At 55.6% G+C, this 14,764-nt stretch overlaps 1 protein-coding gene across 2 annotated transcripts in view; it reads left to right on the forward strand.

Annotated features, from left to right (window-relative positions):
* The window catches only part of TMPRSS6 (transmembrane serine protease 6), a 37,759-nt gene extending 23,680 nt beyond the window's left edge, over positions 1–14,079 (forward strand). Inside the window, exons 10-18 of one of the 2 annotated variants that reach the window (XM_055252692.2) lie at positions 5,174–5,319; positions 5,756–5,854; positions 6,805–6,918; positions 8,575–8,691; positions 8,955–9,123; positions 10,228–10,499; positions 10,892–10,957; positions 12,556–12,692; positions 13,275–14,079. In XM_055252692.2, coding sequence (XP_055108667.1) covers positions 5,174–5,319; positions 5,756–5,854; positions 6,805–6,918; positions 8,575–8,691; positions 8,955–9,123; positions 10,228–10,499; positions 10,892–10,957; positions 12,556–12,692; positions 13,275–13,433 — 1,279 coding nt within the window. In that variant the 3' untranslated portion in view covers positions 13,434–14,079. The remainder of the gene's footprint in view (positions 1–5,173; positions 5,320–5,755; positions 5,855–6,804; positions 6,919–8,574; positions 8,692–8,954; positions 9,124–10,227; positions 10,500–10,891; positions 10,958–12,555; positions 12,693–13,274) is intronic. The other variant, XM_055252691.2, reaches the window with a different exon arrangement.
* The last annotated feature ends 685 nt before the right edge of the window (positions 14,080–14,764 follow it).

Below are 14,764 nucleotides of genomic sequence, written 5' to 3' on the forward strand. Positions count from 1 at the left end.
ACTTCACCTGACTCCTCTGAGGCCGTGGTGCCTCCTTCACCCCTGACCTGCCCGCTTTCTACCTAGCTTCTCCTGGTGCCCACTTGAGCCCAGCTGAGGCCTCAGGCCCTTGAGTGGCCTGGGGGTGGTAGAGGGACTTGGCCCGTGAGATCTGGCCGTGGCTGCTCCATTTCGCAGAAGCCACTCTCACGGGCTGCCACCGAAGCACAGGCTTCCCCCTTTCCGGGAACCTGCCTCCTGCCAGCTTCCTCTCCCGTGACATCACTTCTCTTGTGATTTGCCCCACCATTTCCACTCACCCCCAGCCAGTGGGGACAGGCAGAACCATGGGTTCCCTAGGCCGGCTGGAGCTACCCCCGACCCGGCCTGGCCTGGCTATGGGGTGGCCCTTGTGTTCTCTGGAGCCCTAGTGGCCAGCACAGCTGGCAGCCACAGACACTCAGTGGGAACTTCAGTGTGGCTGACCTCAGCTGGGCTGGCCACGCAGGAGAGCGCAAGCTGCTTCCCCCATGAGCTCACAGCCTGACGTCGGCAAGTGCTTCAAAGAAGTCATTTCCTATGCATGCCTTAAACCGTGCCACAAGGGAGATATGATCACCCCTGTTTTACAAATGTGAAAACTAAAGCTTGCTGAGGGTGACCCAAGGTCACACAGCTTGTTCCTGGGGCAAAGCCAGGCTGCCAATTCAGCTCTGCAGCCCCAGGTCCAGAGCTCCGGCAATGCCGGGTGCTGCTCTCCTTCCCTCTTCAGCACTTGCCTTCTGTGATCCTCCTTCCCCTTTAACCTGTCTGTAGGTAAGGGCACGGGGGTGTGCATTCATCCACCCACGCACCCTTCTTTCCTTCTTCCTTCTTGTTTCTCCCCACCTTTCCATCCATCCACCCATCCATGCATTTATCCCTCCAGGCAGTACATCCTGACAGGGTCCCTGTCTACCTCCTGGATGAGGCAAGAAGGAAATATTCCCCATATCCAGAGAGCTGAGGAAGCAAGGCAGGCCACACGGTGCAAAAATGTGCCTTCAGACACTCAGTACTTTCTAGCCGAGATGAACTGGCAGGCATCGCAAGAGTCAGGCTTCTGGTGCTTCTTGGAGAGGGCTAGAGGGGAGCACTTGTTGGACGGGAGGCACTGGAGAGCCAGAGAATATGCACCCTCCCCCAGAAAGTTCTGCAGCAGAAACAGAAAACTCAGATGGGCCAAGGGGCCAGGCCAGGGTGAGAGTCTATGACCGGGGGTAGGGTAGTCCAGTGGTGTTTTCGGGGCTTCTTCTCCCTTCTTTTCTTTTCTTCTCTTTTCCTTTCCTTTCTTTTCTTTCTTTCTTTCTCTTTCTTTTGCTTGCTTTCTCTCTCTCTTTCTGTCTTTCTTTTCTCTGTCTCCTTCTCCTTCTTCTTCCTCTTTCTTCTTTCTCTTTCTTCTTCTTCCTTATTCCCCTTTTCCCGTCTTCTCCCTTCCTCCTCTTCTCCTTCTTCTCCTTCTCTTCCTTCTCCTCCTCCTCTTTCTCTTTCTTCTTCTTCTCCTTCTCCTCTTCCTCCTTTTTCTTCTCCTCCTCCTCCTCCTTCTTCTCCTTCTCCTTCTCCTTTCTTCCTCTTCATTCCCTTTTCTTCTTTTTCTCCTCCTCCTCCTCTTTCTTCTCCTCTTCCTCCTCCTCCTCCCTCTTCCTCTTCCTCTTCTCCTTCTAGAGGAGCAAGCGTCTGGATTATTATGTGAAATTAGCTTGCGACTCAATGAAGCAATTTCTACATGCTGCATAAACAGATTGTCTTTATGCTGAGTGACTCCCCTTGGGCCACTAGATTTCAGCCGCTGCCTGGAATTCCTCTCTGGTGCCTCCTAAGCAGACGCTTGTTCCAGGGGTTCCACCACCTCTACCCGTGCTCCAGGCCTCCAGAGTGAGAACCAAATACTGCCCAGGCAGACAGGTTCCCGGATACACGGTGAAGCCCTGGGGAAAGGTTGCTGCCAGCTACACACTGGTTCTAGGACTCTCCCTGGAGGTTGAAAGAGAGAACGTCCTGTAGCAGGCACAGGTGTCTTTGCCTTACAGCCCCTGACCAAGGCTTGGGTGACACTACAGGCCCTCAATGCAGTTGCTTCTAGGGTGAAACGTTCCACTGCCCTCCAACCCCGGCTTGGGTTCCTTCTCTGTCTCTCCACAATCTCCCTATGACTGTGGGAGGGACACCCCAAGGCCCATGGGATGTGCTTGACTCCTCATTCCCCGGACTAGTCCTTCCCAACCCCTGGCTCCCCTGACTACTTCCTGAGGTCCTTCTGTGAGGAAAACAATCCATGATAGCTTTATAGACAAACAGACATCAAAACCTGCGTTTCCTGGGTTTTACGAGGGCAAGAGGGCCAGGCTTGCTCAGGGGCGCCCCCTGGCGGTGCCTCGTGCCCCACTGGCCCTGCTGGGCTGGGGGAACCATGGTTGGGGGCGGCGGCTCCCAACCTGTTCTGTCTCAGGACCCAGTTACTCTCTGCAAAATGACTGAGTACCCTAAAGAGTTTTTGCTTATACAGGTTATAGATCTATACTTGCAGCATTAGAAATTGAAACAAAATTTAAAAATGTTAATTCCTTTAATATAATTATAAGCCTATTACACATTTGAATATAAATAACATTCTATGAAAATTAGTTGCATTCTCCAAAAGTAAAAACGTTTAATGACAAGAGTGCTGTCATTTTACATTTTTGTACATTTCTTTAACAACTGGCTTCACAGACCACAGGCGGGACCTTCGAATCTGCCTCCGAGTTCAATCAGTCCCGATGTCACACATCACGTAGTCTCTGGAAAACTCTCCTGCCACCTTACGAGAGAATGAGGGCAAAAAAGGCAAATGACATCTGAGTGTTACTATAAAAATGACTTTTGGATCCCTGGGGGTCCCCTGACTGTGCTTTGAGAACTGCTGGTTGGTGTAAGGGTAAGATTGTGGTCACTGTGGCCAGATAGAGTTAGGGGGGTGCCAGAGTCTAGGCCAGGCCTGTGGAGGACATGGGGCATGTAGGGGACTCAGACCTCAGAGCTCCTGTTGTAGTGGGAATTCGGATCCCTCCCCCCAAGCAAGCTAGGTGAGCTCTTCTGGGTCCTGAGGCCAGATTTTGGCTCCACCTTGGCTCCTACGCTCATGAGCCACATCTGTAAAATGGGATGAGAGCAATTCCTCCGTCCCTGGGTGGAGGTGCTGCTTGAACCTCAGAATCCCCGTGCAATGAGGCCTTGTGATGCCATAGCCAATGAGGCTCAGCCCCAGCCACACACCTTGAGATGTTAAAACAGCCTCAAAGCTCATCTTCAGCTGTTCAGTGGCTAATGAATTGATTAACTTATTGAATGGTTAAGTGCTTACCACGTTCTAGAAGTTCTGGGGAAGTGCCTGGCCCTTGGGAATCATGGTCGGCTCCGCAGGTTGTTGGATTTGCTGTGGGATGTCCCCATCGGCCTTCAGGGGCATTCCTGATGCTCTCTGGATTTCCATCTGCTTTCTCTGCCAGGGGCATTTTCAGCTCTCCCTGCAGATTTTCAACCTGCACACCGGGTGTGTCTCCCCCGTCTGCAAAGCGCTCTGATTCGCTCTGTGGAGGGCATTTCTATGAACTGATGAAGCTGTCCCCATCTGTTCTGCAAGGGTGTCCCACCTGGGATGAAAAGGAACCCCCAGCTGCTGTGGAGGGAGGGTCCCACTGTTCTGGGGGAGTGGTTGCACCCACTCTGTGAAGGCATGCCGCTGCCCACTTGCTCTGTGGGGTGAGGTGCACCACACTCTCTGCAGGAGGAACCCCTGGGCCCATGCCCCGGAGATGAGAGGGCTCCTACCTGTTCTCTGGTAGGAGATAAAGACTCAGCCTCTCTGGAGGTTCCCCCATCTGCTCTGTTTGAACAAGGGTATCTTCTTGGTGGTGGTGTGGGAGGGGTGCAGGGGCGGTGTTGTCCAGCAGGGATGTGAGGGTGCTCCCACAGCTGGGGGTGGTCCCCCCCGCCCCGTGTGGCCATGCACAGAGAAGGTGCTGCCCATCAGCACTAAGCTACTGGTCATGGGAGAAGGACTGGTCCTTCCCTCAAGCCCACAGTGTCACAGGGAGGCAGGAGGGTTGGTGCCTAAATGGGGAGCACTGCTGTCCCCTCGTCCCATACCAAGCTCAAGGCAAATGACCTTGCACATCTGTGGACAGTGGGGCAGTCAAGGGCTTTTGCCTCAACTGACACATTGAAGCCTTTTGTCAGATTCAAGGTCAACAGAAATAATTTTTCCTCTCTTTCTTTCTCTTTCTTTCTTTTCTTTCTTTGCCTCCCTCCCTTCTTCCTTTCTCTTTCTTTCTTTCTCTCTCTTTCTTTCTTCTTTCTTTCTTTCTTTCTTTCTTTCTTTCTTTCTTTCTTTCTTTCTTTCTTCTTTCTTTCTTTTCTTTCTTTCTTTCTTTCTTTCTTTCTTTCTTTCTTTCTCTCTCTCTCTCTCTCTCTCTCCCCCTCCCTCCCTCCCTCTCTCTCTCTCTCCCCCTCCCTCCCTCCCTCTCTTCCTTCCTTCCATCTCTTTCTTTTTTTTGACATAGTTTCACTCTTATTGCCCAGGCTGGAGTACAATGGTGCGATCTCGGCTCACCACAACCTCTGCCTCCTGGGTTCAAGTGATTCTCCTGCCTCAGCCTCCCAAGTAGCTGGGATTACAAGCATGTGCCACCATGCCTGGCTAATTTTGTATTTTTAGTAGCGATGGGGTTTCTCCATGTTGGTCAGGCTGGTCTCGAACTCCCGACCTCAGATGATCCACCCACCTCAGCCTCCCAAAGTGCTGGGATTACAGGTGTGAGCCACTGCGCCCAGCCAATTTTTCTTGTTTTATAAGGGAGGAAAGTGAGGCTCAAAGAAGGACCCTGACTTGCTAGAACCTCACAGTTCACAGGTGACTGTGACTAGAATTGAGTTTTATCTGGCAGGCAATGGGGAGCCATTGAAGATTTTTGAGCAGGGGAGTGACATAGCCAGGCTACTTTCTAAAAGATGACTTTGGGGGTGAGCACCCATCCAAGGGAGAAATCAGGGCAGAGGAGGCACAGTGGGTGTGCAGCTCCCCCTGCCCCTCTGGCTGCCCTGTCCTTGCTCTGTCTGTGCACGGGACCCAGGAGACCAGCCAGTGCAGCCCTGAGTCGTCTCTGATTCCCCCCAGGCTGTGTGGCTTGCGCATCCTGCAGCCCTACGCTGAGCGGATCCCCGTGGTGGCCACGGCCGGCATCACCATCAACTTCACCTCCCAGATCTCCCTCACCGGGCCCGGTGTGCGGGTGCACTATGGCTTGTACAACCAGTCGGACCGTGAGTATGGGCAGCCGGGGGAACCCCCTGCAGCGACTCGCTGCCTCTTGGCCATCCTTGGAACCACCAAGGGGGCTGTGGGCAGCTGCTTATGAGGCTGAACAAAAGGAGAGAGAGAGTGTGTGTGTCTGTGTTTGTGCTTGCACAAATTTATGCAGCTTTATGTGCCCACGTGTGCAAGGCAGCCACAAGGGTTTGCAGGAATACACTCATACATATCCATGTGTGTGTTGTGTATTCTGTGTGTGTGTCTGGATATGTATGTCTGCTTGGGGTGTGTACGCAGGTGCCCAGGAACACATGTCTGTGGGTGCCTGTCCATGCGCGTGTGAGTGAACAGGTCTTTGTTCTTCAATGCGTGTCTTTGTGTGCCTTCGTGGCTATGCATGGCCTAATGGCTCCCTCCCTGCCTCCACGGTCCCCTGTGGTTTTGCAGCCTGCCCTGGAGAGTTCCTCTGCTCTGTGAATGGACTCTGTGTCCCTGCCTGTGATGGGGTCAAGGACTGCCCCAACGGCCTGGATGAGAGAAACTGCGGTCAGTAACCCGCCCGCGCATCCCTCTTCTCCCCGCCCATCCCTTCTCCCTCCTCACCTTCCCTGCTCTGAGCTGAGTGGAGACCCCACCTCTACATGCAGCTTCCATTATCAGCACCCAGGAAGTGGGGTTCTGTCACTGTGCCGGGATGGCAAGATGAGGCAGACTAGGAATGCAGCCTCCCCAAGACCACCTCGTGGGATGGTGGCAGGGACAAGTGGGGAGCCAGGTCTCCTGACTTCCAGCTCAGGGCCATCACCCCCAGCCCCTGAGCCAGCCAGTCTTCCAGGAAGGAACAGAATGGGTGAGGGAGATGTCCCCCTCCTCTGCCCTGTCAAAGGTTTAAATATGTGGGAAGAGGGAAGCGAGATGTTCATGGCGGGGGGATGATCCTGCCACTGTGCTGGGGGAGGTACCTCATATTCGGAAACAGAACATCTGGCTTCAAGTTCGGGTTCAGCCAAGTGACCTTGGACGAGTCACCTCATCTGTTTTCACCAATGAAATGGGGTATCTCACCGGGTTGCTGTGAAACTTTGGGTGTAAAGTAGCAGAGAAAGAGGCCGGGTGCAGTGGCTCATGCCTGTAATCCCAGCACTTTGGGAGGCTGAGTCGAGCAGATCACCTGAGGTCAGGAGTTCAAGATCAGCCTGGCCAACCCCGTCTCTACTAAAAATACAATAATTAGCTGGGCGTGGTGGCAGGAGCCTGTAATCCCAGCTACTCGGGAGTCTGAGGCAGGAGAATCGCTTGAACCTGGGAGGCTGCAGTGAGATCGTGCCATTGCACTCCAGCCTTCGTGACAAGAGCGAGACATCAAAATAAAGTAGCAGAGAAAGAGATTTGTGATCAGTAATGTGCAATACAGCACACCTTCTACAGGCATCGCCAAGCCCTGGCTGGCTCCTCTGGCTTCCTCCCACCTGTCCCCTCTCTGTGTCCCCACACAGTTTGCAGAGCCACATTCCAGTGCCAAGAGGACAGCACATGCATCTCACTGCCCAAGGTCTGTGATGGGCAGCCTGACTGTCTCAACGGCAGCGATGAAGAGCAGTGCCAGGAAGGTAGGGCAGGGCCTGGCTGAGTGTCTGGAGGGACACCAAAGGCAGTCTAGGCCTGCTACATGCTTCAGCAAAGGTTTCTAGCTTCTCCTCTCAACACCCACCAACCCCTCTGTATTTACCTCTGTATGTCTGTCCATCCATCCATCCATCCATCCATCCATCCATCCATCTATCTTCTGGTCTCCAATCACCGTCTGTCCATCGATTCATACAGCTACCCATTTATCTATGCATCTACTGACCTGTGCAACCATCAATCTCCCTGTCATCAAACTGTCAATTTACCCATTTATTGGTTTGGCTGACTACTGGTCTATATGGCCACTGTTCTATCCATCTATCTATCCATCCATCCATCCATCCATCCATCCATCCATCCATCTATCCACCCATCGATCATCCATCCATCCATGCATCCATCCATCATCCATCCACCCATCCATCATCCATCATCCATACATCATCCATCCATCCATCATCCATCCGTCCATCATCCATCCATCCATCATCCATCCATCCATCATCCATCCACCCATCCATTATCCATCTACCCATCCATCATCCATCCATCCATCAGCCATCATCCATCCATCATCCATCCATCCATCATCCATCTTTCCATCTATCCATCCATCCATCCATGCACCCATCCATCATCCATACACCCATCCATCATCCATCCATCCATCATCCACCCATCCATCATCCATCCATCCATCATCCATCCGTCCATCATCCATCCATCCATCTACCCATCCATCCATCCATCCACCCACCCATTCATCCACCCATCCACCCATCCACTGATCTCCCTAGCCCCCTGTCTGTCCACTGGTCCTTACATCCACGCATTTATCCAACCTTCTAGCTATCTGTCAGTCTCCCTAATGGACCACCACTCCACCCATTGGCTTGTCTGCTCAACCTTCTGTCTGGGTCTATTTATCCATCCATCCATCTACCCATCCAACTGACCAACTGACCAACACTTGCAGGCTACCCAGCGATAGGCAAGGTGCAGTGAGGAAGTGGGAATAAAACAGCAGAGATGCAGTCCCTGCCTTCCAAGGCTTATCTGTTAGTAGGAGGATATGATGGGTGACTCTCCTGCCTTGTAGGAAGATTGGAGAGCAGGGAGGAGGTCAGACATGAAAAGCTTCCTGGAGGAGGTAGGTGTTTGGCCCTTGGTGAGAGCTAAAACTTAAATAGGCAGGAGGAAAGGAGAGAGGCAAAGACCAAGTTGTGGAGTGGAATGTTCTTTGCAGTGAAGAGCAGGGAGGAAAAGATGGACAACCAGGCACAGCCAGAGCCTGGGAGACTGCCAGGCTAGGTGGGGACCCTGGTCTAAAAGTGGAGGCACAGTTCTGCCTTGAAGTTCCACACTGGAGGGGGAGGTATGACCTTGTGGTCAGGATATCCAGTCTGAGAATGGAGACACCGCTTTGTGTTCAACAGGCCAGTCTGAGTGGAGGGGCTGTGGGGGCGGGGGGGGGGACATGGCCTGCTTTTAGGAGACCCTAAAGGAGACTCAGGAAAAGACTCTCCAATCGCCTCCTGGCTCTTCTGCCTCCATCGTTCCTGCACCCCACTTTGGAAGGCTTCCTTGGGGCTCAGAGACCCACCTTCTGTGCCCTGTCCCCATCCCCTCTGCCCCAGGGGTGCCGTGTGGGACATTCACCTTCCAGTGTGAGGACCGGAGCTGCGTGAAGAAGCCCAACCCGCAGTGTGATGGGCAGCCCGACTGCAGGGACGGCTCGGATGAGGAGCACTGTGGTGAGCCCTGCCCGGCTGCCGGGGCCCTGGAGCTTGGGAGGGAGGGGGTGCCCACAGCAGGAAGCTGGAGGGAAATCTCACTGTTGTCCCCTGGTCCCTCTCTATCCCATCCTCTGCCCCCTTGCCTGGGTCCTGATGATCTCTCCCCCTCCATCGTTCTCCTGTTCTCTGTCTCTCCATCTCTTTCCTTTGCCGTTCCTCTCTGACTGCTTCTCCCCTTCCCCTCCTGCTCTGTCCACCCCACCACCTGCCCCCATCCCCAGACTGTGGCCTCCAGGGCCCCTCCAGCCGCATTGTTGGTGGAGCTGTGTCCTCCGAGGGTGAGTGGCCATGGCAGGCCAGCCTCCAGGTTCGGGGTCGACACATCTGTGGGGGGGCCCTCATCGCTGACCGCTGGGTGATAACAGCTGCCCACTGCTTCCAGGAGGACAGGTGAGCAGCAGGGTGTGGGGGCCTAGGCAGTAAGAGACAAGGGCAGGGAAGGCCGGGTGAGAGGTGCACTGTGTCTGAGCTCTTTGCAGATAGAGGAAAGGGTAGTGGACCCCCCAGACAGGTTCTGTGGGTTCTAGTCCTGGCTCCACCAGGACCTACTGGGTCCATGGACACGTTGTTCCACCTCTCTGCCATCTACTTTTGGTATCTTGCTTTAAGTTGGGCCAGTAATTCATTCATTCATCTCATTCACTCATTCAGCAACACTTGTGCTCCTACTATGTGCCAGGGGCTGTGCTAGATGCTGGGGATGCAGTAAAGGACAGAACTGCCCAACCTGGTCATAAGCTATGACACTCCCCCAGGTGTGACATGAGGTAGCAGGTGGGGTTGGGGACCCTCCAGGGGACATCTCATCAGGCCTCATGGCCATCTTTCCCATCTGCTTGGTGGGTTGAAACCTCCCCCAATCCACCCCCAGACCGATCTGGGCTCCAGATCCCGTCCCCAGGCCCTGCACAGGGATCCCCTTTTGTATCCTCTCTGGGGCGCAGGGCGCTCTGACCACCTAGCTCTCTTTAACCCCATCCCAGGCTCCCCACTGCCCTCAGGTTGAGAGACCCGAAGGCTGCCCACCTGCCACCCAGGCAGCTGACTGCCGCAGTCCAATTCCTCCATGCTCAACTCCCACCCGCTCCCCACTAGGACCCAGCAGCCTCAGGGAATTCAGAACAGCCTGGGTCTGTAAAGCGCACAGAACAAAAGAAGTCTGTGTCGGGGGCCTGGCACTGTGCTGCATTTTTTAGATGAACGGTCTTATTGGATTCTCTCAAGAACATTCGAGTAGAAAATGCCATTCCCATTTGCAGATGAGGTGGCAGAGGCTTAGAGAGGCACACACATGTCTAGGGAGGGATGAAGCTGGGGCGTGGAACCCAGGCAGGCCGAGTGGGTGAAGGCTGAACGCTGTATCACCGGCTAGGCGACCTTCAGGGAGGGAAGGGAGGGCTGGGTGTGGAGGGCACTGTCCCGGGCCGGGAGCTGGCTATCCTGAGGGTCCCTGGATGGGGAGAGGCAGCTTCCTCCCACCTCACCCCACCCTAGCATGGCCTCCCCGGTGCTGTGGACCGTGTTCCTGGGCAAGGTGTGGCAGAACTCGCGCTGGCCTGGCGAGGTGTCCTTCAAGGTGAGCCGCCTACTTCTGCACCCGTACCACGAAGAGGACAGCCACGACTACGACGTGGCGCTGCTGCAGCTCGACCACCCGGTGGTGCGCTCGGCCGCCGTGCGCCCCGTCTGCCTGCCCGCGCGCTCCCACTTCTTCGAGCCTGGCCTGCACTGCTGGATTACGGGCTGGGGTGCCCTGCGCGAGGGTGGTGAGCAGCGGGGACTGGCGGCGGGAGGCAGAGGGAGACCATGCGGATCTGCACCGCAACACCTGGCCTGCAGAAGGGCGGGGCTGGGGGTCCCGGGGGGCTCCACCCCATAGGCCCTCTAGTCCTGGGATTCAAAGTGGGCTGAATTTTACGGTGGAAAACCACCATTTAATGCGGCCCATAGGCCCCTGCCCCTCCCCTCCTAGCTCTTCCCTTCCTTCTAGAAGGGTGTTATGTGTGGGGCAAAGGGGCAGGTCTGGGACACCACTGCCCAAGTGCAAGCTCCACCTGCTGCTCCTTGGGCTGCAAGGGTGGAAGCTCTTAATTATTAGCACTTTCCACATCCAGGCTGGATTTTAGGGGAACATGATTTCATATAATCCACCCAATAGCCCTAGGGACGGATGCTGTGGCCCTATTTTATGGATGGAGAAACCAAGGCTCAGAGACATGTGGCTGTAAGTCACACAGCCAGAGAGGACTGGAGCAGAGATTAGAACCCAGGACTGGCTGCCTCCAGAGCCCCCGCTCTTCCTGCTCCTGCTCTCAGAAACAGGGTCTCTCCCCTTTCTACCTTCACTGACCACAGCTGGCCATCCCTGGTGGCCATCGCACAGTTTTGGGGACACAGACCCAGCTGGCAAACCTACAGACATGCCCTGCAGCGTTAGTGTTGGTGGCTTCAAAAACGTGTACAATGACTTACAATCTGGAAGCAGGTGGCGCCGCAGAGGTATTTTAAGGATGGGGAAACTGAGGCTCAGAGGAACAGTGACTTGCCCAAGGGGATGGCCGAGGTCATGGCAAAGCAAAGGCTGGTTCCTTCACTATTCCTTCACTCATTCAGTCACTCAATGACACTTTCTATGTACCAGGCATGGGGTTAGGGGAAGGGTACATAAGGATGAAGAGAGAACATTCTCGGGGGAGACAGACAGTGATAAGAGCTGACATGGATGGGGAGATGCAGCAACAGTGGAGACACAGAGAAGGCTACTGCCCAGGTAGGGTCAGGGGAGGCTTCCGGGGAGGGTTGTTTAAGCTGAGGCCTGGAAGATGAGTTGGCAACATTCAGACAAAGGGGAAAGACATTCAGGTGGAGACACAGGTGTCAAGACAGGAAGATGTGAGAACATCTGCAGCCTGCCAGAGGGGCTGAGGTGGGGGCAGGCGTGCCTGGACGAGGAGCAGCCAGAACGGCAGACAGGGCCTTACCGGCCAGTGTAAGGATCTTGGGCCAGGAGTTCTCCCTCCTACCTGCACCTTACGTGGAGCTTCAAGAAAAACTGTGTATCAAGGCTCCCCGGGGGACTGTGATATGCAGCCCCCGTGGAGAAGTGCTAGGGCAGACTGCAGCGTTGGGGCACTGCGGAGTTCTAAGGAAACCATGAAGGGGTCAGATGTGGGCTTTGGAGACATCCCCAGGTGATGTAACAGAGCAGCAAGGAGCCAGCCAGAGCCCAGAGGTGCCTGAGCAGACAGAGGTGGGGGACAAGAAGCTGGAGGAAGACACTCATCCACACGGGCTTTTTTCTTTTTCCTTTTTTGTGTTTTTTTGAGACGGAGTTTCGCTCTTGTTGCCAGGCTGGAGTGCAATGGCGTGATCTCGGCTCAGATCCCCCGCCTCCCGGGTTCAAGCAGTTCTCCTGCCTCAGCCTCCTGAGTAACTGGGATTACAGGCATGTGCCACCACACACAGCTAATTATGTATTTTTAGTACAGACAGGGTTTCTCCATGTTGGTCAAGCTGGTCTCAAACTCTTGACCTCAGGTGATCCGTCCGCCTCAGCCTCCCAAAGTCCTGGGATCACAGGCGTGAGCCACCGTGCCCGGCTCTCCACATGGGCTTTGGTCGGGGGCTCTGTCACCATGAACCCCACAGAGAAAGAGCTAGAATAAAGTGACAGGGAGGCAGAGGGGCAGGTGCGACCCCAGCAGGGGTAAGGGTGGGCAGAGCAGGAGAGAAGCAGGCTCCTGAGATGCAAAGGGAATAGTGTTAGGGAGAACAGGGGCTCCAGGCTCTTTAGATCTCACTTCTGCCCTTGACCACGGACAGGGCCCATCAGCAACGCTCTGCAGAAAGTGGATGTGCAGTTGATCCCACAGGACCTATGCAGCGAGGCCTATCGCTACCAGGTGACGCCACGCATGCTGTGTGCCGGCTACCGCAAGGGCAAGAAGGATGCCTGCCAGGTGAGTCCCCCCAGCGTGAGAGGGAGAGAGGAGGGAGAAAGGATGCTGCTCACATCACCAGGGTCTGGCCCTTTGCTCACATCAGCCTGCTGAAGCCTCCCATCCTCCCAGCAAGGTGGCGATGGCCACCCCCACTTTACAGAGGAGGCTGGGGCTTGGAAAGGTTGAGGAGCTTGCCCAAGGTTGCAGAGCCACAGATCAGAAGGGATGCTGTGATGGGCAGGTGTTAGGCTCAAACCCAGTTCTGCTCCTTGCCCACCACAAGGCACTAGGCCCAGGGTCCCACAGTGAGGTGGATGCATGGAAGAAGAAAAGGGTGTCAGCCAGAGAAGGGAAGTGGAGGCAGAGTGGGGGTGTGCGGACACAGCCACAGTTCCAGGAGGGCACAGGCTGGCTGGAGGCCGGGGAGGGCTGGCTTGGGCTCTCTCCATTTAGCAGGCAAGGGGAAAGCAGAGCTTTAAGACTGAATGTGACTCTGGCACCCAGTCAATTCCCAACAGTCAGGACTTATCCCTATGGCTCTTCACCTGGAAAAGGGGGTGCCTTACCCTGCTTCAATCCTCTCTCCTTTCCCCCTTTCAGGGTGACTCGGGTGGTCCGCTGGTGTGCAAGGCACTCAGTGGCCGCTGGTTCCTGGCGGGGCTGGTCAGCTGGGGCCTGGGCTGTGGCCGGCCTAACTACTTCGGCGTCTACACTCGCATCACAGGTGTGATCAGCTGGATCCAGCAAGTGGTGACCTGAGGAACTGCCCCCCTGCAAAGCAGGACCCACCTCCTGGACTCAGAGAGCCCAGGGCAACTGCCAAGCAGGGAGACAAGTATTCCGGGGGCGGGGGGGGGGGGGGCGGCGAGCGGGCCCTGTGGTGGCAGGAGGTGGCATCTTGTCCCTGATGTCTGCTCCAGTGATGGCAGGAGGATGGAGGAGTGCCAGCAGCTGGGGGTCAAGACGTCCCCTGAGGACTCAGGCCCACACCCAGCCCTTCTGCCTCCCGATTCTCTCTCCTCTGTCCCCTTCCCCCACTGCTGCCTAATGCAAGGAAGTGGCTCAGCAGCAAGAATGCTGGTGCTACATCCCCAGGAGTGTCTTGAGGCGCGCCCCACTCTGTACAGAGGCTGCTTGGGCAGCCTTGCCTCCAGAAAGCAGATTCCAGCTTCAGAAGCCCCTGGTCTAACTTGGGATCTGGGAATGGAAGGTGCTCCCATAGGAGGGGACCCTCAGAGCCCTGGAGACTGCCAGGTGGGCCCACTGCCACCGTAAGCCAAAAGGTGGGGAAGTCCTGACTCCAGGGTCCTTGCCCCACCCCTGCCTGCCACCTGGGCCCTCACAGCCCAGACCCTCACCGGGAGGTGAGCTCAGCTGCCTTTTGGAATAAAGCTGCCTGATCCAAGCCCCGCTGCTGGAGTTTGAATGGGGACCCAGGCACCAGCCTCATGCCCTTGACTGGAGCAGCCCCTGCTTCCTGTTCAGCCTGTTTGATAAGTGCCCAGAAGGCCAAGGTGGGCTCAGTGGCAGTGGGCATGGCCACTGAGGGCTGGGGCCTCCAGGGCAGCTGCCCAGGTACCAGAAGAAATGCCGGGAAGGCAATCATTTGGGGACCCTCAAGTCAGAGGGATGTGAGGAGCAATGGTCTCCTTTTGGAACCCTAGGAGGAAACTGAGGCTCAGGCGGTTAAGACATCCTCATGGTGGCACTGGGGGTTAGGAGAGGAGGTGGCATAGACTCCTGTCTCCCAGCTCCCTGTCTGCCAAGGCCCCCTCCAGTGCGACACTCACTCCCTTTGCATTCTTTGAGCCACTGAATAAAGCCTCGGGCTCCAACCATGTGCCAGCACTGTGCCGGGGCCATAGGGGTGAAGGACCTGGCTCCTGACCCCAGGAGCAGTGGGGATGATCCAGTGGGAAGGGGCCGGAGGGGAGCATGGACTGGGCAAGTCAAGGCAAGCTGCCTGGAGGCTGTGAGACTTGAGCTGGGGTTCAGAGCTTGTCCAGGTGGGAATAGCTGGGAAGGATATTCCAGGCAGGGAAGAGCATGTGCAAAGACACAGTCCCGGAAGAATGAGGCACACTAGGACC

This window comes from Symphalangus syndactylus, chromosome 18 (assembly GCF_028878055.3).
Source record: "Symphalangus syndactylus isolate Jambi chromosome 18, NHGRI_mSymSyn1-v2.1_pri, whole genome shotgun sequence".
NCBI lineage: Eukaryota > Metazoa > Chordata > Mammalia > Primates > Hylobatidae > Symphalangus > Symphalangus syndactylus.